Source organism: Hypomesus nipponensis, chromosome 1 (genome assembly GCF_054491055.1).
Source record: "Hypomesus nipponensis isolate SF chromosome 1, ASM5449105v1, whole genome shotgun sequence".
In the NCBI taxonomy this organism is placed as follows: Eukaryota; Metazoa; Chordata; class Actinopteri; order Osmeriformes; family Osmeridae; genus Hypomesus; species Hypomesus nipponensis.
The window spans coordinates 18,375,374-18,401,774 of NC_140361.1; the positions used below are offsets into that span (position 1 = coordinate 18,375,374).

General features: G+C 41.5%; 1 protein-coding gene across 14 annotated transcripts in view; it reads right to left on the reverse strand.

The window, feature by feature from the left end:
* Positions 1 to 231: 231 nt before the first annotated feature.
* ogt.1 (O-linked N-acetylglucosamine (GlcNAc) transferase, tandem duplicate 1) overlaps positions 232 to 26,401 on the reverse strand; it is a 54,635-nt gene continuing 28,465 nt past the window's right edge. For 7 of the 14 annotated variants that reach the window (XM_084697379.1, XM_084697376.1, XM_084697375.1 and 4 more), the window contains 11 exons: positions 17,529 to 17,687; positions 7,722 to 7,811; positions 7,406 to 7,531; positions 6,649 to 6,819; positions 6,395 to 6,511; positions 6,011 to 6,175; positions 2,452 to 2,604; positions 1,972 to 2,224; positions 1,691 to 1,847; positions 1,369 to 1,510; positions 232 to 1,119 (listed from right to left, as the gene is read on the reverse strand). In XM_084697379.1, the coding sequence (XP_084553505.1) occupies positions 1,045 to 1,119; positions 1,369 to 1,510; positions 1,691 to 1,847; positions 1,972 to 2,224; positions 2,452 to 2,604; positions 6,011 to 6,175; positions 6,395 to 6,511; positions 6,649 to 6,819; positions 7,406 to 7,531; positions 7,722 to 7,811; positions 17,529 to 17,687 (1,608 nt within the window). In that variant the 3' untranslated portion in view covers positions 232 to 1,044. Of the gene's footprint in view, positions 1,511 to 1,690; positions 1,848 to 1,971; positions 2,225 to 2,451; positions 2,605 to 6,010; positions 6,176 to 6,394; positions 6,512 to 6,648; positions 6,820 to 7,405; positions 7,532 to 7,721; positions 7,812 to 17,528; positions 17,688 to 26,401 lie in introns of all 14 variants that reach the window. The other 7 variants (XM_084697384.1, XM_084697383.1, XM_084697381.1 and 4 more) reach the window with 3 other exon arrangements.

A 26,401-nucleotide genomic window follows, 5' to 3' on the forward strand; every position in this document is an offset into this window, starting at 1 on the left:
AGTGACATTCAATGACATATTTCACAATGACTGCAACCATGAAACTGCAACCATGAAACTATTTTCAGCAATCCCATACTGAGGTAACTTTTCAGAGACCAACACTTGAGCCTGTACAAAAATAATCAAACTGACCTTATTAAATGTGATCCATATATGACATGTGTAATTTGCTATGTTAGAAAGTAACCCCGATGATCCATGGACAAAAAGTGACAAACCTATTCCACATGATTTGCCATATTTCTTTATTTCAACAGATTGAGTCTGAGCGTTGCAGTATACCATTGACAGCGCATAAATAAAATAGACGAGTACAAAACAAAAACCTTCTTAGAAAATACTTACCTAGTTTGTTCCTGGTTAGAGTGATAGAATTTAGGGTACAGTCAATTTCTTTGATTTTGAAACCCTGACCATTTCCAAGGAAAACATACTGTTACTCTTCTGTCTGCCCAGCCCACAGTTCCCTTCCAAGCATGGTATGTGTCACTCAGCAGAGGCCAAGAAAAATCTATGGGGGCATTTTTCTTACATTGACACGTGACAAAAAACAAACAACTAAAAGTGGGCATTTGGCAAATAAAAGAAAGAAAAGAACCAATCTCTCTCAATCCCAAGATAACTGAAACATCTATATTTCCCTTCACCATGTTCTCTCTCAATAGCTTTAAAGTTAACAAACAAAACCCAGCCGTTGCAAACTAATGAAAAAAAAAGAAGAAAGTTTTACATGTGCATCATGTTAAAGCTCATTAAACTTTTTGTAACATCTTCACATAGTCCCTTTTACACACTGACACACTTCATCCAAATATAAGTAGACCACAACTTGATGGAGCCTTGGGAAGTGATCAGGGACTTTCTCCACAATGAGCCCCCAACAAGTCCCATACACACACACACACACGAAAGATGACAGAAAATCACACATTGGACTGCATGTTTCTGACATACAAGGGAGGATGAGGGGGGAATGGTTGGGGGTATTTATCTTTCTCCCCACTCTCTCTGGATGCAGTGGCGGTTGGTGGGGCTATAGTCTCAGGTGAAGAGCTGGGGCATAGGTGAGCGTGTGGCGTGGGTGGAGGAGGGGGTGGGATGAATCAGGCTCTCCATCTGGCTCGTGGACACACATGCAGTTAAATGATGATGATGATGAGGGGAGGAGAAAAGGAAGAAAGGCGAGTTATACCTACAGCTTCCACAACAGTCCCATTGACAGGGCAGGGTATTAGGGGTCACGGTTCGGCATAAGGGTAAGGAGTGAAGGTCAAAAGGAATAGGGTTGGGGAAGGAGGGTTTAGGATTTTTAAGCGTGCAGCCGCTTCAGGCACTCTCGCTACTCTCGATGGGCTGCAAGTTCACCAGGTGTTCAGGCTTGGCCCCAGCAGCATGGTGCTCCCACATTTGCAAGTAGAGCTTCTCCAGGTCCATGGTGTACTGCTTGGTGTTGAACAGGGGGCTGCAGATACGCTGCTTCCACACACGAGCTCGGATCATCTTCAGACTATGGAAAAGGTGAGGGGTTTAATCAAGAACCAGACAGCTTTCATCAATCTAAATGCTAGGCCAGGACAGATGAGCTAGTGGGACTAAGAATAGAAGCATATAAAGATAAAAGATAAGATGAAAATGAGATGAGGTGAAAATGAGAGGCAGAGGGTGGAAGAAACAATATAGTTCTTACTATTCCATGTCAGAGCCTAGTTTGACGGCCACATCCTCATACTCTTGACGGGTGAGGGCAATGAGCTCAGGACAACCTAGACAGGTGAGCTGGGAAGCAGCCACGCGTGATGCTAGGGTCTCTCCTGTACGGAAAGAGTTGTCATTTAAAGACCGACCTGTCTCACACACACAGGTTATGACACTACATTGGGCCGACAATTGTCAGAGATATCCACTGCTCTGCCACACAGTCACACCTATACACATTTTTATCAGGCTTGAAAACAAACTTTTTTTTACCTGGCATAGTGACCATGGGTGTGCCAGCCCAGAGTACATCCATGCCCGTGGTGTGGCCGTTGCAGAGTGGGGTGTCCAGACACACGTCGGCAAGCTGGCCCCTCCTCACATGTTCCTCCTTGGGTGCAACAGGGGAGAAAATGATGCGGGAGGCAGGCAGGCCCATGTTCTGGGCATACTGCTGAATGTTGGGCTCCCCCACAGCAGGGAAACGCAGCAGCCAGAGCACACTGTTGGGAACACGCTTCAGGATCTGATCAGGACAGAGAAGAAGGGATGTTATGAAAAATAACTTTTCATCAAATTACTAAAATATTACTGTATTTATTACATGAAAAAGGTGCAGTGGTCTCAATTTTATGTTTATCATTTTATCCATATAATCATGTCTATCAGTGAATTGAACTCTTCCACAGAGAAGGAACTTTCTGATCACTGAGCTATAAAGGGCGCAAAGATGAGTTGACTGATTGATCTTACATTGGCCCACATCTGCAATGTAGGAGGATCTATCTTGTAGAGCTGATTAAAGTTGCAGTAGACAATTGAATCCTCTGGCAGGCCATACTGGGAGCGGGTCGTCACCACAATGGTGCGTGGCACCTCCTCTCCGGTGGCAGCTTTGTTGTTGATCTAAGAAAGACCACAAATGGTCGATGAGAGGGAGGACAAAATTAGAGTCTGGATAAGATCCTCCCACGGTGCAAAGGGTGTGACAAGAGAGGAGGATTAGAGGCAGGTATATGTTAACAGATACATGAATTGTGTATTTAGGGTTCCTCCATCAGGAGGAAACCCATTGCTAGTATTCTTATTTTTCTTTTGCATAAAACTGCCCCCCACAAATAAAAAATGCCATAGCACAATCTTTTCAAATGTGGCACATCGAAACTACATTAAGTAGTTGAAATCACTCAATATAATAAACATGTTTGGGGTCACTGAATACTCAATTTGTTGCTTATTAACTAAGCTTGCAGTCGAGTTGTGGGCATGTGATGCAGAGTTTTTGATTTGCATCACTGTGCAGCCGGTTTTCCATCCACGAGTCTTCAGACAGGGATGTTGTGTTCAAATTTCCGTGTTGATAGTCAGTTACAATTCAAACTTTTGTTTTCTTCACAAATGGGTTAGCATACCATTAGCTAAATTGTTACAAACTACCAAAGTCATAAAATGTTTGTTTCACCCATGTGTGAATATTTGCAAAAAATAAATGTATTACTTATGTTTATCTAGCACTATTGGATCTGCCCAGAGCCACTCTGATCTGCCATTACCAATCGCAAGCGTTCGCCTTAGCCAACTCCTACACCACTACTGTAACAGAGCAAGCTGCCGTAGCTGGAAAATCAAACTTTTCCCGAACCCCGTGGGGAGGAGGGCCACAACATCATGGCCACCAACAAAACTCAGCAAGGAATGTACTTGCTCCGGCTTTAACTTATGGATATTCGGAGGCGTTGCCACAACTGCAGAATAGCTTCGCTCGCATCTTTCTCCGCCACCATTACTAAACTACTCAAAGTAGAGCACGACATTAACATCATCCTTCTCAGCCACTCCCTCTGTTCGCTGATTGGACCTACAAAAAAATTGTTTCTGAAAACCGACTTCAGAGTCAAACTCCCAGACCTGGTACAGAAGCAAAATCCAAATTGAGCGGAACTACGTAGGAGCCATTACAATTCTTTTTTCCAGCTAAGTCACCAAGCTAATAATCCCAGGAATCTCGATTTTTTTAAATGGGATTTTAGGGGGAGTTTCCCACAATTATCTTGAGAACCAGGAACTCTGCAAAGTTCAACGTGCAGTGCCACGTTATACATGGTTTGGGTAAGAATTGAGATATTTCCCCAAAATAATTACTGTTTCGCGATGGATCTTTTTCAACCATGTTGATCTCGCAGTGTACGCTTCACTAAGCGATTGGACTAATGTGGCCTAGAGGTAGGAGGCTGTATAACTTCAGTGAATTTTGTTTAGTTAATGAACTCATGCAATTAACAAAGGCTTTTGCAATTAAATGAAACTAAGCGCTTAATGCACCCGAGTTTGTAGAGAGGAAAATAGGGACATTTTGCTCAATTATTTGGAAGCTAATTTGTTTTTACAACTGATATGGGCAGGTTAGCAGTGCTGACTGGACTAAATAGACAACATAGGTGTCAATCGTTTCGTCTTGGTAGCGATTGAGTTGCTTGTATTGGGATTTACGTTCTGTTGCGCGGTTTAAGTAGAAATTAAGTTCTTGTGGCGAAAAGTGAAGCTAACGGTGGCTAACTTGCTAGGAACAGTCAGTGACGCCACGAACGTCACAAAAACTAGCGTGACTATCTCTAGCAGAACATTAGTTTAGCAGCTCGTTAACTTTTGGGATAACTGCTTTACTGCAAGGCAGCTGCAGAAACGCCACAAGCAAAGAGGCCTGGGTGATAACTATTTGCTCATTTTACTTTGTGATATGACACACAATTGTAATTTGTAATGTACAATATAAGCTAATATTATTAAGGAAGTACATCTACTTTCGGAAACAGTAGTCAACTATTTCACTGAAGCATTAGCATCATGACATTAGCCTCTGTTGCCCGGGCAACACATACTACAGCGGTCTATGATGCATCTGTTTTCAATCGTTAAAATTAACATTCCTCACAAATACATTTTCGTTGTAGGATTTATTATGACATTATATTACAAGTAAACGATTTGTGGGTGAAATTATCATTACCTGTGGTTTCAAACCAGTGTAGCTCACTGCAACGCTGTAGCCTAGTCTAGTAGCTAACAAAAACATCTCCACAGCTGTTTACAGTACTAGTAGGAAGTCAAACGGCGGCACATGTTCGGCACTACCCTTACTTAAATCAAAAGTCTTTCAATGGGTGAAACTATCTGACTAGTGACTACTAACCTGAACTCCATTGCCACAGCCTAAACTTTGTCAATCTGTTCATGAAAATAATTCATTTCAGCCTAGACCGTACAACGGAAGTAACGTTAAATCAAATTCAACCAACGCAATCGCTACCAAGATAGTCTAGTACAACTAGTAGTAGTAGCCTACAATTTACCGGGGCACCTTTTCCACAAAGCAGGGCTATATCGTATATCCTTGTTACTGACAATGATCGCTACCGCTGACATGTTTATGAATGAGTGATTTTCCCCTAAATAAATGTCAAGCTTATTTACGTTTTTGGGGGCATATTTTCAGTTAGCCTTGTACTATTTGATTCCATCGCGATTCCATCTGAGATAGCTACTGCTGGTAATGTCGTTGTTAAAATAAGTTTCGAAAGTTTTTTTTTATTAATGTATGAATGCAATATGAGTAGGCTAAATGCTTGAAAATATCACAAGAAGGGAAAAACTTACAATGACGTTTAAGTCATAGAGATTAGGTCAATTTTTACACCGGTCTGCCAAATGTATTTGTTTTGATTCAACTATGAGGTTGCTGATCACCATTCCCTCTTGCAGGGGAAATGAGAAGGCAACTATTTCATTCTACTCTTCACTCTTAGTATTTTGAGTTGTAAATGAGCAGAAAGAAATATGCTTTTAAATATATGTAATCTTTATAAATAAGTAGGCTATGCATTTTCATTTAAAATATACAGAAATATCAGTTGTAAAATGTAATTTAAATACGGACCCCTGCAACCAACACAAGCAAGCACACCCTACAATTCCCCCAGAAATTGTACCCTCTCTAGTTATTGTTGTGGTGGTTGGGATTATGTGTAAGGTTACATGAGTTATAGGAAACCACACAGCACTTATTAAAATGGCAATTAGTATATAAAAACAAATGTCTTCAAAAGCTATTTCTTATTACCAGCAGCAAGACGTGCTACGATGTATATTATTGTACGTACTCACATGTATATTATGACTATTTTACCCACCCCTACTCCTCAGTTTGTAATGTAGACATGAAAGATGTCAAAATGTGTCTTTTTTCAGTATTGTTGTGTAAGGCGTGTGTTTGACTACAAGCGTGGCAGCCTGTGCAATAAAGTGTGTGTTCTACCTGTGTGGTGGCCAGTCCATTGCTGACAGTAAAGCTGTTGATGGTGACCTGAATCTGTCCCTGGTTGATCATATTGATGATGGCCTCTGCTGCAGTGTTCATGGGGATGACAGGCATGGAGAGAGCCCCGTTGTTGTCTGAGGTCTCCTGGATGTCAGACTTCATCTTGGGGGAGGGAAGACAGCAGAGATGGGGAGAAATCCAACATATAGGGTTGGAAAAAGATGGGAAGACAAAACACAACAATAATTTAAAAAAAATTAAGACAAAAGATTCATGTTTTAAATTTGCCTAAGGGACAAGCCAGGATGACAAGACCAACAGTGGGTGGACTTTAGAACTTCTTTACCTCATGACCCAGAGGCCTCAATTCTTGGTTCTCACCTTTACAACCTTGACATCGGGCAGGCTGTCCAGGAAGGCCTTCAGGTCAATGCCATTTAGCACAACTCTGTTGTCAAAGATGTGGCCATTTGACTTGAAGTCAATCACAGCTTTTTTCTGACAAATCACATGTATGACCACAGAGGGGAAGAGAACATGATAAGTCTTGGAAGGTCAGCAGCTCTCTAATAAATATATAGTTTATGCCCATAGAGACCAAGGTTTAAATCCCACTCATGGATTACCCTGCCTACCTTGAGGTGGGGGAACATGTTAGCATGGTCTCCTATGAAGAAGGTGTTGGGCATATAGGCCAGTTTCTCAGAGTATTGCTCTGCAACCTCAATGGGTGACGTCTCTTTGTCTGAGATTATGTAGTCCATGAAAGGAGCTCCACTGGTGCCAGGGTAACCCAGCCACATGCACTGAGGACGAAGAAAGGCAGGAGGTAGGAGGAGGACAGCAAGGAGAGAGGAGAACAGAGTAAGTCATTCTTCTGATGTCATCATTGCAAATACATTATTATTACGCAATGTCTCCAAACTATTTTTACATTAGTGATCAACTCATCAATTTAAATTCATTCATTTTGCAGATGCTTTTATCCAAAGCGACTTCCATAGGTCAATGATAATAACAACAAGATAGCCCCAAAGCATTGCAGGTAGCCAAAAACAAGAAGTACACATTGTGAACAACCAAAAAATAAGTGCTAAAGGGAAAAAACCATAAGAGCATGTAGTTAAGCAAGTTACAATTAAACAACATTATTCTCTAAGTGCAAGTCTACCTGTAGGAAAGCAACAAAAGTAGGATTAACTAAAATAGAATACAACAGTTTAAATCAGCTACCACTAACCAACAAGAGCAAAAGTCTAAGCAAGAGTCATTGTGATCCTTGAGGAAACTAGCATTGGGTTCAGCAAACCATTCCTAAGTACCGTTGTACTCCCACTTTACTGGTTTCTTACTTAAACTAGGAATCTGTATGCATGTGTGCAGCAGTCCTACCTGGATGGGAGCAGGGCGCAGTGCAAAGAGCTCGTTGCGGGCACCTTTTGTGTAGCCATTCATGTTGACCAGGATGTGGAGTCCATCCTGTTGGATACGATCGGCAGCCTTACCATTACAGGGTATCTAAGCAACGAGAGGTGAAGTGAAGGAAGAGAAAGAAGAAAGAGAGGGAATGGAGAGGTCAATTTAACACATGCAAAACTTATCTTAGAGACGCATGCACTCAAATTGTTTGACAGTGTTTGTCTCAGGTTTGGTCTGCAGCACAAGTTATTTAAATCCACCAATATGATGATCAACTATAGTGATTGACCTGGGACAGGTCAGTAAAGTGATGAGCTTCGGCCAACACTTTGACACGGAAGTTGGTGCTGTCATCTGGGCTCAGGGCATAGCAGAACACCTAGGAGAAGCAGACATATGCATAAAAACCATTACCATCAGCATATCCCATCAACTTGCAAAACCGTAATCCTGTTTCCAGGGAACATATTTTTATGTGGTTCACAGGGGTTCACTTTCACCTGTCCTTTGTTAGTCGTCTTTGGCTCAGTGGTAGGGACAGACGATGATAAAGTGCCAACGTTTCAATCCATGTTGGACTTTTCTCAGTGCAAGACGAGGCATGCATGAGTCACCATATATATATATATATATTCTCTACATGTAACGTGCATCGTTACATGCTAATCAATGATCTAGGGTTTAGGGCTCAAACTGTATTTCCAGTAGGTGAGAAAGCGTCTTGACACAACAATCTCCTGTTGTGCCTACATTAGGCATGGGCTGGTTACCGGTTTCAAGGTATGTCACGGTTTCAATACTTCTAAAAAATTTCCGTTATACCGTAGCTGCGGTATAACACTGTTTATTTACGACGCTCATCAAAGATGGAAAGTGCAGGAATCCCTCAGGTTTTACGCAGCGGTGAAAGTAACCCTTTGGTTGCCCCTACCAACTAACATTGACGGCACAAGTGGAGCAGAGCAGATCGCTCAGCTGTGGCAAAAACACTATAGTGAAATTTTTAACTGTGTCAAAAGCGTTTAATTCGTAGTTGGTAATATTGACAAAAGTGAAGATGTGACTGTATCTCCACAAGAGGTCTATGATATAGTGATGGGGCTTTATAACAACCAGTCAATTATAATAATAATAATAATAAGTTAAGAGAGCTGGTAAGTTTAGTACTGGTGATATAAACTTTGAATAGTACTATTGGCATGCTACCGAATGAGGCAGATAACACAGCTAATTAACTAGCTAGCAACAGCTAGTTTCACGCTAGCCTACGTTACACCAGAGTAGGGGTGGGCAGTATACCGGTATGAACGCAAATACCGGTATTGCATTGTGCCATGATATGGATTTTGCCCTATCTTGGATATCACAATATATTAATAAATGTATTAGTAAAGTGTTTGATATAAAATATAAGGTCAAGCGATACTGCCTAGTGGGCTAGTTCAAATTTCTATCTTTTACAAAAAATACATGCAGCATGGACGCTGCACTCTTTGTGCCAGCCACTGAGAGTCAACAAACAAGCAAGTGCAACTCCAGAGGACGCAAACACTCATATGAGTAAACTGCTTTTGTTGGCAAGTTTAAGCAAGCGTTAAGGCCATTGCACACTGAGTCCGAAATTCGTATCCGAAATGTTCGCATGTAAAAAAATTAATACGACCTCACGTTATGTCAATCGCGCTTACACACTGCCTCCAAAACTTCCGTCCATCCCAAAAAAGTTCGGATTGAGTTCAGTTTTCGGCATTTTCGCATCCATAGTCAGCATTTTTTGGGGGGGAAATTCAGAGCCACCGAATGTTGAGGTTGATGATTACGAAAAAACGCATTTACAAAAATTTCGCACTCAGTGTGCAAGGGCCTTTAAGGATTAAGGAAAGACTGATGAGAAAGACTACCATGTCAGAGCCTTTTATTTAGACAATAAAAAGAGGGTGAAATGCTCTGAAGCAGGATGTGACCTCTGCAACTGACTGCCTGCCCTCTCCCTCACACTCACTTCCCTCCCTCACCTTCCAAAGTTGTATTTTTTTTTACCAGTTTTGTTAATGAGTTTTTATTTATTTAAGCATGATAGACATTTATCAATTGGTGTCCTTTGGACCAGCGGTCCCCAACCCCCGGGCCGCGGACCGGTACCGGTCCGTGGGTCATTTGGTACCGGTCCGCAGAGAAAGAATAAATAATTACATTATTACAGTTTTATAAAAAAAAAAAGCACTTTAAATATTTGTTTTTGTGTTGCGTATTATTTTGAAGGCATGTTTAAATGTTACCATAGCGACCAGAGAGTGTTTGGGGCAGAGCAGGGCAGAGCCGCAGAGACATGGACATAATAAGGGCAGAGAGGATTCATGTTATGTTGTTGGCACGATGTTACGAGGCCGCTGCTAATAAAGTTGCATAAGAGTACACAGTGGATTCACGTTTATTATTGTATTTAGAAAATGCCACCGTTTGTATGCCGGTCGTATCATTTTATTTTATGTATTTATGCGCCACGCCTTAAAGGCCGGTCCGTGAAAATATTGCAACATTAAACCGGTCCGTGGCGCAAAAAAGGTTGGGGACCGCTGCTTTGGACCTTCCCGGAATTAGAGTAGGGTTTTTACCCCTTCTGCCCCGGCCGGAGTGCAGTCCAGTCGGCCACGCCCGTTGCCTCTCCTCTCCAACGAGGAACGGGAGTGTTACTATTGTCTAGGGGTGTCACGATACCAACAATTCAGTAGTCGGTGCCAATACAAGTAAAATAACACGATTCTCGATGCCAATTTCGATACCACGGTCAAAATAAATAAGATTTTCTAAGATTCCATGTACTTGAACTTGAAACATGAACTTCTTCATTAAAATATTTTTAAAATAGCAAAATTACAGAAGACATACAAAACATGTGCAATAGAGCATAGCACAATCATTCAGCTAACAAGATGAACATGAGTTTACCTTCTAACCAAGGTAGGATAGGCTATTGTTAAAACCACAGCATAGCTAACCTAAACTATGTACATAACATAATCCAATGGTTTATGTTATGTACATATGTTATGTACATATGGAGATGGTGGGCACGTGCAACACGTGACTCAAAACATCATGTAACGTATTTCTGTAGGACAGATTAAAAAAAAAACTGAAAAAGTGCATTCTTTGGATTCCAGAATTTTGTCGCGACCACAACGAACATTGATTTGTTTTGTATGATACCAGATGTTAGCATTGGTGCTGCGCCTCTTCTGGAACTGAATCAGAACCAAGGTTATTATCGTTAACGACAACGTGTGATTTTTTTTCGTTAACTGAAAAAAAAAGAAAAAAAACGATAACTAACTGAAACTGTATTGTGTTTTTATAAAACTAACTAAAATAGAATTATAGAGAAAATGTCTTAGTTTTTGTCTTTGTCAATGGATTTCATAGGTGTCAATTTATTTCATACATAGCCAGTCTATCTTCCGCTGTACCACTTTTAGTACACGCCCCTCGCCTGGTATCAAGCCGGCAAAAGTCGGGAGAAAGCCACAGAGTCCTATTTGAGATTACTTCGAACAGTAACATGCTGTACGTGACTGGTTAGGCAGTGACTCTTTCAGAGTCAGATTTACAAATATGTAAACCCAATACAGTATTTTAAATCACCATTCAGCTTGCACATTGACTACTGGTTGTTATTCCTAATCCTTTCAGCATTCTTAACACACACATAGGTTAGGTAGCTACATACAGTTTGCAGCTGTTTACTTGTGATGAACTCGCGTTAATGTGATTATGCACCCGTGAATATGAACACTTTCATACGAAGTTGCACACATGGTTTTTAAGTTTTCCCATTATAATTTTAGGAGTTAAATAGAGGAGACTATAACATCCGCTAGACAACTAGTAATTATTTCATGCAAATTGAACTCTTCCATTTATATTGATTAAGTTATTAAGTGTCCTTAGCTAGCTAATCAGCTAGCATAGCAACTAGATACTAGATACTATTCCCGGCTCCCAAGCAATGTCATGTGTGGCTCATTAATGGGTTTAGTACATGCTGTTCACGTGTGTCTTTAGTCTATTGGTTATTACATCTTGTGTAGACTGTTTACATACTTGTACCCATATCTACATTTTATGTTCTGTTGTTGGAATTTTTCTGGTTAATGACACAAACACACTGACTGACACATATTTCATAGTCTTTTGTGGATGGCTGTTCATCTGTCCTAAATACATTTTTTAAAATGGTACGTTTTCAAAAAAAACCTTGGTCTGTAACATTCTCCGGTAAAGACTAAAACTGAAACTAATAACTAAACTAAAACTAAGCATTTTCCAAAAATAAAAACTAAACTAAACGAGCAAACCTGCTTTAAAAACTAATTAAAACTAAACTGAAATTGAAAACAAAGTCAAAACTAAATAAAAATAAAAACTAGTGAAAAATTCAAAACTATAATAACCTTGAATTCTTTAAACAAATCCGGATAGCGATCTTTCAGGTGCTTAGCTAAATTGGAAGCATTACCTCCCTTGGTCTGAAGACCACTGTAGCATTTTTTGCATAATGGCTTCTGCGGATTAATTATAACGCCACGGTCATCTGCCTCAAACGCAAAGTATTTCCAAACAACTTTTTGTGCCTTGTCAACAAGTCGAGGTGGGGCGATCGCTACAGCTGCAGTTGCTATCTTGGCTTTCAGAATGTAAATGTCGACTGGAACACACCTGAATACTGCCCCCATCAGTTCCAGAAGAGGCGCAGCACCAATGCTAACATCTGGCATCGGTGCTCACGGTGCTTCAAAAAAATGGGCATCGTCTATGTTTTGTTATTTTAGCATCTAAAAGGTATCGTACGTATCGGTTCTCGTGACATCCCTACTACTGTCACCAAACAGGACACCTTAAGGCCGACTGCTTTATGTTGAAATGCAAGCAGCAGTCACAGCCAAATAAACGACCAAAAGAGGTGGGTCTAGTGGTGCTACTAACCCCGGAGATGGAGGGGGACACATTGGAACCCTATTATGCTCCGTTTATATTGGACAAGTTGGTTTCCCTCAAGGCGGATGCGATGAACCAGTGCCCTGTGCGCACACTAAGGGATACTGGAGTAGCCCAGTCTTTTATATTGTCTGACGCATTACCTTTCTCTAACGACACTCTTGTGTGCTGGTGCAAGGCATCGAAATGGGCTTCGTATCTGTACCGCTCCATCAGGTACATCTGACCTGTGGCTCGGCGAATGGGGTGTTCAAAGTGGGCGTGCGCCCGTCTTTGCCCGTTAGGGGTGTTACGTTTCTGCTAGGGAACGACATTGCTGGTGGGATGGTAATGCCAGTTTTAGAGGTCCAAGAGCGACCTGAGATTCTGCAGCCTGATGTGTTGGCACAGGACTTCCCTAAAATATTTCCTGTGTGTGCAGTCACCCATGCTCAAGCACGTAGTCAGAGCAAAGCAGTAGACTTGTCGGACACCCTGTTCACGACTGCATTGTCTGGCCAGCCTGTGTCACCACCAGTGTTTTCTCAGGCTACTGCTGAGCCGAGTGTCCAGCTTAAGGTTGGGTGCGATACACTCCAGAGGCAATCAGGTTACCTATGGGCTGTGATAGTCTTATCGAGGCCCAGAAGGAAGACGGCTCTCTAGCCAGGTGTTTTGCTGCTGCTCTTGCTCCGGAGGGAGCTAAAAACACAGCAGCGGCTTATTTCATGGAGCATGGTGTCCTGATGCGGCAGTGGAGACCGCATGCTGGTTCTGATAATGAGTGGGGTGATGTTGTTCAGCTTGTTGTGCCTACACTGTACCGACAGTCCGTTCTGTTGCTGGCTCATGACCATCACTGGTCCGGTCATCTTGGTATCACAAAGACTTATGACCGAGTGTTGAGACATTTCTTCTGGTCAGGTCTGAACCAAGACTTGTCTAGGTTTTGCCGCACATATCATGTATGTCAGATCATGGGGAAGCCTAATTAAGTCATAAAGCCTGCCCCTCTTCACCCAATCCCGGCTGTAGGGGAACCGTTCGGACACGTACTGGTTGATTGTGTTGGTCATCTGCCAAAGTCAAAATCCGGCAACCAGTTCCTCCCAACAATAATGTGCCTTGCAACCCGGTACCCTGAAGCGGTCCCTCTTAGGTGTATAACAGCCCAGTCAGTAGTAAGGGCCCTGATCAAGTTATTTTCTACTTTTGGCCTGCCTAAGACTGTACAAACCGATCAAGGTACCAACTTTCCCTCTGGTATATTCAAACAGGTACTAGGGCTGCACGGTTATGGCCAAAATGATAATCACAATTATTTCGATCAATATTGAGATCACGATTACTTATCACGATTATTTGTTGATTTTAACCTAATCAAATTTGATTGTCACAATGCATTGTACCTGCAGAATGGATGTAGATAAAACTCAAAATATACAGTCAATAAAAAACAAATGATCTCCGTCCACACTAGCGTTTTTATATAATTTTCCAAATGTTTGCCGTCCACACTAACAGGGGTACATGACAATCGTTGTCATGGTTACACCACTCCTGCCCCTCCCTCCAGCCACGGTGCCCTGTTTACATACTCCTCTGGCAATACTATTTGGTGTTTTAAAATTGTCCCACCAGCTAGCTGTTCAGCCAGGTCTCACCCAGAATCGCTGCTCTATGTTTGGTTTAAACGTTCTCTGCCTTGTCCCCCCTATCGTTCAGGCACACCGAGCAGGCTACAAAAATCGCCTTCTGCGTAGGAGTAACGCATAGGCTATCTATTGAGTGATAGGCTAATACTTGTACCTGAAGTAGGAACTAAACTGGTAAATAAATTATAGAGATGGAGCAGCATATTTCTTTCACCTTCCATGTTCATCTTGACATTAGCTAAAGCTACCCCAGTGCCATGGCATCTGCGCGTCATCGTATCTGAAAAGCGCCGTGGACCCCGTCCACACTACTACGCGTACCCGGCGTTTTCAAATGTCTCCGGCTAGGAGAGCGTATTGGAAAAGCTCAGTTTTCAGTGTCCGATTACGCCGTATTAGTGTGAACGGGAGGTACAAACGCAGACATATGTATGTGTAGCCGATGTGAATAGGTGAAACTCACTCAGGTATGTAATAGGCCACCCGCGTCAACGAATAGCTAGCTTTTCTTTGGCGTAGCTGGTAGTGGTGGCGCTTGGGAAGTCAGAGATGGCGTGTTCGACCCTCGGTGAAGGGTGGACACGGTCCGGAAAAGCCTGACGGAACTCGCAAGACCACGTCCGTTACATACCCGTCACATATGCGTTTTTAAATTTACTCGACTACATGCAGTGCTGTAGCCGGCTGCAGCCTACAGATTGGAGAAAGAGTTTATCATAGCCAAATACATAAAATGACAAATGTTCCAACTTTATAGAGCCGTTTATAACTCCTCTCCGACTGCAGGCGGCAACTCTTGCTGGTCGTTGCATGCAGCCGCAGCCGATGTCGAACGCACCTATTGGTTTATGGAGCGCTAGATTGGCTTTGCAAAAAATAACTTTGATACGGAGCGCTCTATTAACGGAATGACGCATTTCTCGATCGCACGCTCAATCACGTGAATTTGATCGTGGGAAGCCGAAATTGTGATCGTGATGAAAATTTGATTAATTGTGCAGCCCTAACAGGTACTAACATCACTGTCCATAACACACCGGACCTCTAGTGCATATCACCCAGAGTCGCAGGGAGCACTTGAAAGGTGGCATCAGACCTTTAAATCAGTGCTCCGCAAATACGTCATGGAGAGCGGTAGGGAATGGGATGAAGGCGTTACCCTGGCTCTGTGTGCAGGGGTGTAGTGCAAGAGTCCCTGGGTTTTAGTCCAGCAGAACTGGTGTTTGGTCACACTGTGAGGGGCCCTTTGAGGGACCAGCTAACGGGCGAGAGTTCGCCCACACAGCGAAGCGTGCTGACCTACGTGAGTCGTTTTCGGGAATGACTGCACGAGGCTTGCAGTATAGCTAAAGAGAATGTCTGTATTGCACAACGGTATGCAGGTTGTCTACAGGTATAAACAAGTTAAATTTAAGAAATTTTATGACCTTTTAATACCACTTCTAAATGAAATTTAAGACCAAACTTTAAGACCAAATGGAAATACAAATCAAAAGTGGAAATATACAGTAATCTTTCCAAATAAACACACTGGTGTCTGTTCAAAATTACATTTAGTCATTTTAAAATGAACAGTATAATATTTATTTGTTTATTTGTCAGGGACAATGCCGTGCACATTATTACATACATAGATAATGTTGTATATGTGTTGCATAAAAGGTTTTTAGCCAAAAGGCTAATTTGCATCCCCAGTCCCTGGTCAGACCTTTCTAAAACGTTAGGCAAATACAATTAACTGCATAGTGTGAGTTACACAATCATGCAGCAGATGCAATATATTAGTATATCAACATTTCAAAGATTCATGACCACATTACACACAACAGCACATCATGTAACAACACAATACCTTACAACAGGGACAACAGAGACACTGTGTGCACCTGCTTTTATGGAACTGACTTACTGGCTACATGTTTGGTTTTCTTTCAGAAAACCAAAACGTCTGCCAGACGCGCTACACCGGATGCACAAACACAATCCGCGACTAATGCCTTGGTCTCTGGTTATGCAGAATTATAGCCTGGTGATCTGCCACAAGAAGGGCACAGAGAATGTATTTGCAGACGCTCTTTCTCGTGTGTGACACTTGCTGGTAGGTGGTTACTGCGGGGTCTGTAATGATCATGTTGATTGGTTGTATGATATGTTTGGGGTGTCGTCAGCCATGGGCTGACTCTTTAAGGGGGGGGAGTGTTACGTGCATGCACGTTGTGTTTGCCCTGCCTGTTTTGTGTTGTTGTTTTGTGTTCTGTCTCCTCCTTACTGACTCATTCTCCCACGTCATCAGATGTGCACACCTAGGTCCAATTAAATTTAAATTTAAATTTACATTTAGCAGACGCTCTTATCCAAAGCGACTTACAGTAAGTAAAGGGACATTCCCCCCGAGGTAAGTAGGGTGAAGTGCCCAAGGACACAACGTCATTTGGCACTGCCGGGAATCGAACCAGTGACCTTCTGATTACTAGCCCGATTCCCTATCCGCTCAGCCATACGACTCCCCGATTGGTCATCAGTTCCTTGCCACACCAGTTCCAGACCTCCCATCAACCAGTTCCCTTTAAAAACCCTTTGTTTCTGTGAGTTTTGTTTGAGAGAGGATTGGTTTTGTGTTGAGCTGTGGCAGAGCTCTGGTATGTTTGGTATTGGTTTTCCTGGTGTACTGGTTTACGTCTGTTTATGCGTTTGTGTTTACCGTTTACTTTGATTTAGGGGCCTGCTTGTGTCTTGTCTTCAGTTTCTTTTGTTTCTGTTTGTTTTGTTGCGAGCACCGGGACAAACGGGGATAGGAAAGATACCCCGGGGTCTACATTTCACACCCACGTAGTAGTACCTTTTGTTACTTCCCCAGGTTAGCAGTGAGCACCACCCGTCTTTTTTAGGTGTTTAGCACCGGTCTAAGGGGCGGGCGGGTTTGCTTATGTTCTTTTCTTTGGTGCCACTGATTGTCCTCTTTGATCCCGGTGTTGCTGTGTATAACGAATAAACGTTACATTATTCATATTGAGTATCTGGTTTGTGTGACTGCACCCTCACTGGCTTTACCTGTAGCCCTATGTTGCGTACTTCCACTCCGAGCCATTGGGGGGCGTAACAATGACAAATAAGAAAATGCATACATTTCTGTCATAAGGTAACTTTACAGCAAAGCCTTTACTGTACGTAGACTGATCAAGCTTACTGTCGTGCATAGTCACCCCCTAAATGGCCCTTCTAAGCCAGGAAAAACCCTGATGCTATGCAATTATATCACCCCAATGTGTTTGTAAATACATAACTGACTGAAAGTTTATCTAAGCAGACGTTTGTACTGCTTGTTAAAAAAAGTGTAAATATTTAAATATCCGACTTTGGTCCAAACAGTTTAGTTTTTTGAGTCCTTCCTTGTTGCACTGAATGATAGTGTGTCAACATGGTGAAGTGTTAACAGTGATATATTTTACAGTAATAGTCCCACCAACCTCAAACTTCTCAGAGTTGTGCATGCCAGGGATGGACTGCATTAGGTGGGAGGTGGGGTGGTTTCCGAAATCAGAGCTGACATAGCCGACCCTCAGACGGCCGCCACTGGTCTTCAGGTCCTTAGGGTGCTCATAGGGTGGCTTGTGAAGGGCGTTGATCTGTAGGCCACAGAAAGAGGAGGGGTCAAGTCTGCAATTTGTATGTATATCACACACACACGATTATGGCCTAAATGATAATCACGATTATTTGTATCAATATTGAGATCACGATTAATTATCACAATTATTTGTTGATTTTAACCAAATCAAATTTTATTGTCACAATGTACAGTCCCTGACAAAAGTATTGTCACTTATCCATTTTGTAGAAACAACTATTTATAACCTGACTTTTAATTAATCAATTGGTTTTTAGAAATGGCTCATATGAAAGCTACCCCCCCTGCAAATTATGTTTAATAAACTAAAATAAATTTGCTTCACTGAAGAAAGATTGATCATTTAACGAACGCAGGTCAGATTTTGTCAAGACAAAAGTTGTCGCCTACCGAAATGTGAAAATTAAATAAATAATTTACTGCAAATACAAAAATATGTTGCATAACATCAGTGAATGAAGTAGTGGTGCTGTGAGATCCATATTTAATATATTGTATGACTTCCATGAGCTTGAAGGACTGCATCCATGCGGTTCGACAATGATTCATACGATTTATTGATGAAGTCATCAGGAATAGCAAAGAAAGCAGTCTTACATGCCTACCAGAGTTCATCAAGATTCCTTGGTTGCATCTTCCATGCTTCCCCTTTCATTCTACCCCAGACATGCTCAATGATGTTCATGTCAGGTGACTGGGCTGGCCAGTCCTGGAGCACCTTGATCTTCTTCGCCTTGAGGAACTTTGATGTAGAGATGGAAGTATGCGATGGAGCACCATCCTGCTGCAAAATTTGACTCCTTTTATGGTTGGGAATGTAAGAGGTAGCTAATACTTCTTGATATTTTTGGCTATTGATATTGCCTTCCACCCTGCAAATCTCTCGCACACCCCCATACTGGATGTAACCCCAGACCATGATTTTTCCGCCACCAAACTTAACAGTTTTCTGGGTGAATCTCGGATCCAGCGCGCTCCAGTGGGTCTCCTGCAATATTTGCGGCGGCTGTGATGTAATTCCACCGAAGATTCATCTGAGAAATCCACCTTCTGCCACTTTTCCAGCGTCCATCCTTTTAGCAGGCTTTGGGCCTTGGCAAATGCCACACGTTTTTTTAATTGCCTTTTGTTTAATGCTGGTTTCTGAGCACTGATTTGACCATGGAGGCCATTTGGAGACAGAATTCTACAAACTGTCCTGGTTGACACAGGGACTTGAGGTGACCAGCCTGGTGGAGCTCTGCTGCAGTGAAAAAGGGGCTGGCCTTGGATTTTCGAGCCAACAAACGGTCCTCCCGAGCAGTTGTCTTGCGGGGTCTGCCTGACCTAGGCTTGTCAAAAACATCTCCAGTCTCTTCAAATCTTTTTCTCATTCTTTGTACTTGGCACTGAGACACATTGAAGGTGTAAGCCACCTCAGCAGTGGATCTGGTCTTCAGACTCTTGATAATCAACACTTTGGTCTCAGAGTGAATCTTAGGCATGTTGTCAGAGGTCAAGTTGCAGTTTATGTGAAGGTCTGTTGTGCGGGGGTTCTTTTTATACACACCCACTAATTGATTAATCAATTATTGATCACAGGTGAGGCTGTAATCTAGGATTGGGTGCATCATATGACAAGGCGACAAGACTTTTGTCTTGCCAAAATCTGACCTTTCTTTGATCATTAAATGATCAATCTTTCTTCAGTGAAGCAAATGTATTTTAGTATATTAAACATAATTTGGGAGGGTTTTAGCTTTCATATGAGCCATTTCTAAAACCAATTGATTAATTAAAAGTCAGGTTATAAATAGTTGTTTCTACAAAATGGATAAGTGACAATACTTTTTGTCAGGGACTGTATTGTACCTGCATAATGGATGTGAATAAAACTCAAAACATACAATCAATAATTAAAAAAAATCCATAACAGAATGTAACCAAATAAGAACATTTCATAACTATGCAGAAAAGACTAGTTTACTGGTTTTTGGATAGAAACACTAGTCTGTCAACATTTTTTGCCTGAGTTGATGTTGTGCTTTGTTTAGTTTTTGCAACGTATTTCTTGGCCCTCATACATTCATCGTATTGGACTTCATGGTGTTTTTTTAAGTGGTTAAATGGTTCGTTGTGTTGGGTTTGTGGTGCCAACACAACTTTATGGCACTCGTTGCATATGACCTGTTCTTGTTTTGTGTCACTTGCCTTGAACCAAAAATGCTTCCATAAAATGGATGAGAATCCGATTCTGGGGAAAAGGCCCTCGGCCTCGCCCTCTGCTACGTTAGACATTTTTTAGTTTTCTTTGAAGATAGTAGCCTTATGACCGACTGCTATCTGTTGTGGAATTGTTCTCACTTTACTCTGTCCTCTGTAACCGTCTGCATCTAGAAACTAAGCTGCATGGTGCAGGGAACAAATCTGATTGGCTCATGGAGGCACGTGATCAGACATTAGGTGTACTCGACACCATGCAGTGCTGCAGCCGGCCCAATACCTAAAATGACAAATTTTCCGACTTTACGGAGCCGTTAACTCCTCCCCGACTGCAAGCAGCAACTCTCGCTGGTCGTTTCATGCAGCCGCAGCCGAATGCACCTATTGGTTTACGGAGCGCTACATTGGCTTTGCAAAAAAGAACTTTGATACGGAGCGTTCTATGAACGTAGTGACGCATTTTAAATATTGCTCGATCATGAGAATTTGATGGTGGGAAACCGGAATCGTGATTAAAATGTGATTAATCGTGCAGCCTTAACAGACACACAATACATAAAGCTTGTTGACGTCCCTATCTACACTCACATCAAAATGATGCAAGGACATAATGTTTAAATAGAATCAAATTCTGTGGAAAAAAACTGAATATCCCACTTCATATCCCAATAATGCTAGCTATCACTATAAAGCATATTTTCTTTCAATTCAATTAATAAATAGTTTATATATAATGACCACATGGGGAGGCCAATTTCTTGACTTAATTGTACTCAACAAATAAAAAGTACTTACTCATGTTTGATTTATTTTTTTAAGGCTCAAAATTATGGCCATTTTGGTCGCATATATATCCCGGAATGTTCTGTGCAACCTCAAAATATTTTGGGGAGTATGGCAAATTACGTCTTGTGCATAATTCCCTGGACAGGTTCAAGTGGACACTGCACCTTTAAGCGTACAGTGAGTTCTGGGCTACATTGAGGGTACCTAGCTATGTTTTCTGTTCAAAAAGTATTGTCTTTGTAGGCCTACTTGAATAAATGCTGTTTGCCAAAAGGGAGAAGTTTGCCGACCTCCCATCTTTCCAACTCCTTACAGGAGCATTTGTGTAAATACCTGTTATGGCATGACATGTTTAAATTTCTCTAAAAAAATGCTTGCTAATTGCATAGTGATATCCTACGTTACATAACCAATTTAACTTAATCTTTAGATTATTAACTTTACTGTAGATTATAGACCTACTAATATTAGCCGTCAATCACTCCCTTCGCGAGACACCCAAGCAGAACAAAAGTGTATATGACATTACCCACGGACCCTCCTCCCCTCACACAACACAGGCAGACTCGCTCCCTTGTTTTTCAACATGAAATTTGCAGGTCGCACGTCTCAAAAGTTAGCAGTCTAGAGCCGTGTATCGGTTGTAAAAGCGAATTCACCTTGTATAACAGAATTTTCCTATTTTCTTTACTCCTAACTCCGGTGCGTTAAGTTCTTAGTTTCATTTAATTGCAAATGCCTCTGTTAATCGTATTAGTTCATTCAATTATATTTCATTTGTGTGGTGTCAAATTAGTCAGGCAATATTTCCAGACTAAGAAAGTAAATGCGAAAGTAATGACAAAGTAAATGCAGTGAGAAAGTGAATGCAAGTCGGTGGACATATCGCACAACAAAGGACACCTGCTCAATATGTGACACATCAGAGGTCTCGTCCAGGAAAATAGAAAATTGTGATGCTTCTGTCACTTCCCTCTGTATGACTTGTTTCACATAAATACTAAGAGCTTTTATGAGGTCATTTTGTGTTCTATTGGACAGGAGAGACACCTGGCACCTTTGGTTTGATGCTTGTTTTTCCTTGACTACATCAAGATGAAGCTTGAGTATGCTGTCATATTGGCCAAGCAAATCCAACAGGTTCAGAAAATGTCCTCTGTTTGAACTTGACATGCCTTCTCAGTGTTTACCCTATGTTGATTTGGCTAAATTTCTGCCGCCACGGTATCAGATAGGACTGTACAAGATTTTAGGCCGTCTATGAGCAGTGATTGTTAGAGTGCATGTCGGAGAATAGCAAGGACACCCGTGTCACAGCTCAGTTGAGATTGCGTGTGTGCGTCTTTAAGAACTGTAAGTCGTATAACTTATGTTTTCAGTTCATTAAAGCCTGTTATTGTATTAGTCTACAGTTATTGCAAATTTAAGTTAACTGGTGATTTTCGTTGTTTGTATTCTTCCCCTGCTAGCATAATTGAATGCCTGTTGATTCGATAGTGATTGCTGCCCTTGCAGCATGCTCGCGCAGCGGTCGCGTGCAGTACCGCAGAGTAAACCGCATAGCCCCCTCCCCCTTCTGACTTCCACAATTGTTGCCTTTAGGCTTATCGATTTGAAGTGAATAAGGCTACTTTATGAAATGTTTCGGGTGGCGATTTTTGAAATCTAGGTCTACATGAAATTCTGCAGCTGTTTAAATTCACTATTTATTTGTTTTCCCTCGGAGGGGCACTTTGACTCGAGGAGGGAAAACGGGCAGCTGCCCGGGCAACCTTAGCCATATCGTGTGCATGTCCCTGGGTGGGAGGTATTAGCTGGAACACACAATGGGACCACAGCATCCAAGTCCAAAGTAGATTATACCATTAAAGGAGTCATTGACTGGGTCTTTTGGGTATTTCACACTTGTCCTTAAGGTCTCCAAATAGGGTATGTAACATTGGTTGGGCTGAAAACGGCCCAGGTGTTGTTTTATGACCCCTGGTACTTCCTGTGAAATTAACTTTCACAGGATTGTTTTTTATGCTATGCTCATGAATATATAGATGAGCTGCGCGCTGATTGGTTGGTTTTCAACAAGTGAAGCTGCTGAGCAAAAGCGTGGTGGAGACTTGAAATTAAAACGTGTAAATGAATCTAGTGTCTACACAACACTTTATCATATTGACTAGATATCATTTGAAATTATAACGTTAGTTGTATCCACTTCTGTTGTCGAAGCAAACGGGATAGACTTAGGTGGGTAACGTTACAGTTTAGCAACCAAACTATATCATGATTCAACTCAGCTTCAGTTAGCTTGATATCTTGCTGAAAAATAAAATGAAAAATAACTTGAAAGATCTGGACAAACGTGCATCGTGAAACGTAGATTTACATGACAACACAGATTATTCATTTGAAGCAAACAGTCAGTAACATGAAAACGCATTAGCCCCATTGCCAATAAACTAAGTAAATCATCACATATTCTACCTATGCTCTTGCATTAGCAAGAATGCCTACAGTCTAGGTGTTTTCGCTATCTAGCTGTTCTTGCATTCCTTGCAAATCCGCATTAGTAAAAAGCAGATGAGCTAGAGTCTAGCTAACACTGACTCGACGGGCATGGCTGATTATTATTAGTTTGTTTATACCGTAGCGTTAAAGATCCCTGTGCAGTTCAACCCTCAATTACACATTTGCACAAACCATTTCACCAAGGATGGTTTTGAAAACCTGGGACAATGTAAAGCAGGATTTGCGATGAAGCTGTTGCTGAAAAGAGATGTGTTCCGACCTTGTGTTCACCAAAACCGCAAGCAGTAGTAAGATTTTATCGGTAATAGTTAACTAGGCGGCCCCATTATCGTCCATTAGGACTGCCGCGATTGTTCGATGCTGAAAATGCGTTGACATCAATATTTTAAATCGACGCATCTTTTTTTTATTTTATAAAAAAATTTAAAAAACGCTTCAAGTCATTATAACAAATGTTCTTCTTCAATATCACAACGTAATTGGTGCTTGCATGACGTCAGTCGTTGTTGGCTCAAGTCATTGGTCGGCTCCAGTCGACGCTCAAATATCATGGCAGCTGCAGCAGAGTCTAACTTGGTTACGAAACCAGAGTCCCCAAATACCCGAGGCTTCAAAAGTATGGGAATACTTTGACTTAACGCTATCACCAAACAATAAGGTGGTTTGTACACTGTGCAAAGTTGCAATGGCATACCACAGCAGCACTTGAGCTATGCACGAGCACCTGAAAAGAAAACATACAGGCGCTATACTGGATGATTGACTGCCAGAAAAGGCAAAACCACCGTTGTCTGGTGTTGTCTATTCATGTTTATTAGGGAGAGCCTTTTTAATATATGTTGTCATTGTAGCTGCTAAATACACGCATTATTAAAGCTATAAAGTCGTCTGCCTGCTATCTTAGAGTTTCCATTGAATAAATGTTTAGGTAGGTTAGAATCTGGGTTCATTCTACGGATTCTAGGGTGGCTCTCTAAGTTGGCTCTTACCATTTAGCTAACTTGTTAACCGTAACCATGACGCGTTGCTAGGACAATGGAGGCGTATGAAGTGATTTAAAGACGTTAGCCCTACTCAGGCTCCTGTGTGTGGTAAATGTACACTATCTGGATCTTAGATAATCGGCGAGTATTGCTATCGAATCATTACCGAACTGGCATAAGCACCAGCCCAGAACCAGCACCTTGGAATTTTCGGTTTAAAAGGGGTGTGTGTTCGTGTATGTTGGGATATGTTATGTACCTTATCTAAATATTTTAATTAACGTTGGAGTTGATAGTTTAAACCTAGTTTTGCACTTTAATTTGTAAGCCTTTGTTTGTTTGTCAATGATGTATACAGTTTGTTGTTTTCAAAATAAAATGAACTGAAATGGTAAAAAAATAAATTTTAAAAATCGTTTAGATTAATCGGCTAATCGATAAAAGTCTACAGATTAATCGCTAGAAAAATTGTCGTTAGTGGCAGCACTATTGTCCATTCAAACTCGCCAACGTTCCAGACCCCGTTATTGTCCACAGCCGTTTCTTATACTCTGTCACTTTCAGCTACTGGTTGCTCTATCAGTTACTTGCACTTCTGTACCTCACTGTACCTCGCCACCAGGCTCCTGTATGGTCATTGATCTGCAAATTTGCACTATTGCACTGTACTCCACTTAGGTTAGAATAGGTTATAGGGTTGAAACAGGTTTTTTGTGCATTTAGGGTTAGTATAGTGGACTAAATATTGTTATCTGTAATTTAGGAAGTTTTAGTATTGGGGTTAGTATAGTCAATTATTTATTGTTCTGTATATTTAGGAAGTTTCACTTATTTAAGCTCAGCATAGATGTAAATTATGTTCCGTGTACTTATGTTATGTTATGCCAGGTGCTTGCGTTGTCTTGTCTTAAGAATTTCAGTGCCCAGTCTGACCTTGTGTTGTTCTGTGTACCTGACAAATAAAAGACTTGAACTTCTTCCGTTAATTTCTTAAAGATATGCAGCTGCAACGAAAGAAAATAACTAATCAATATGTACACATCTTATATTACTGCACACCAAATTACAGCTTTGTACTTTGAGATTTGAGTGTGTAAATACGCTCTCAAACCGCATGTGTAGCATCTGCCTTCCGCAGCGTCAAACTTGACATTTCTCCTTTGAAAGTTGTTGGGTGGACAATAATGAGACCCCTTACTACTCCGACTCCGTTACGGATGGACAGACTCCGTTACGGATGGACAGACGGAGTCGGACAGATTCGCTGAATTTATAGTACTCCAAAGACTGTGGGTGCTGAAAATAATTCACTGCCAGAAGAGTAGGTAATCACAGCAAAGGGGTATCCGTAAAATGACGGACAGTCAGGAAAATCAGGAGGTGCACGTGGAGGTCTCCGCTTGCGGTGCACAGAAATTCCGCTTTTTCAAAACCGATGCAGTTTCAAGTTGCGAGATTTAGATAGGAAAGAGGTGTAAATGGACTTTGAGGTTCACTGTATGTCCATTTTACCCACGGAACTGTCGTTATTATTGTCAACTATGACAAGGTAAAATCGGTTCGCAATCAATGACTCAAATGAATATTTTACACGTTTTTCTAAGGGTACATCCAGGTGTTTTCTGTGTCATTTGGAAACTCCAAAAGGACCCTTGGTAACCATGGTCTAATACTTAATCCATACAAAGGTTGGTATCATTGGTACTTTGAGTTATTATATCCCATATCAAAATACTATAGTATTGCTGACACACAGCAACTGATGCATAAACACATTAGAGTGCTTCACCTGATTAATCAAAATACATTTCTGATACTTACCACTATTAGCCCGTTATTTTAATGTAGGGCTGCAACAATGAATCGATTAAAATCGGTTATTAAAAGCGTTGGCAACAAATTTCATTATCAATTTGTTGTGTCGCACGATTATTACGCCACTCAACAAGTCGCGGAGATGTTTGAGTAAAAAAAAAAAAAAAAAGTTGCGTTGAGCGAGTTGTTTTGTTACAGAAATTTTACAACTGATTTCTGTATATTTTAAAATAAGTATGCATACTTATTATTTATAAAGATTGCATAGATTAGATTGAGCGCCTGGTGCTGGCACACCTTAAATCCATCACAGACCCTCTACTGGACCCCCTGCAGTTTGCCTACAGAGCCAACAGGTCTGTAGACGATGCAGTTAACATGGCCCTCCACTTCACCCTACAGCACC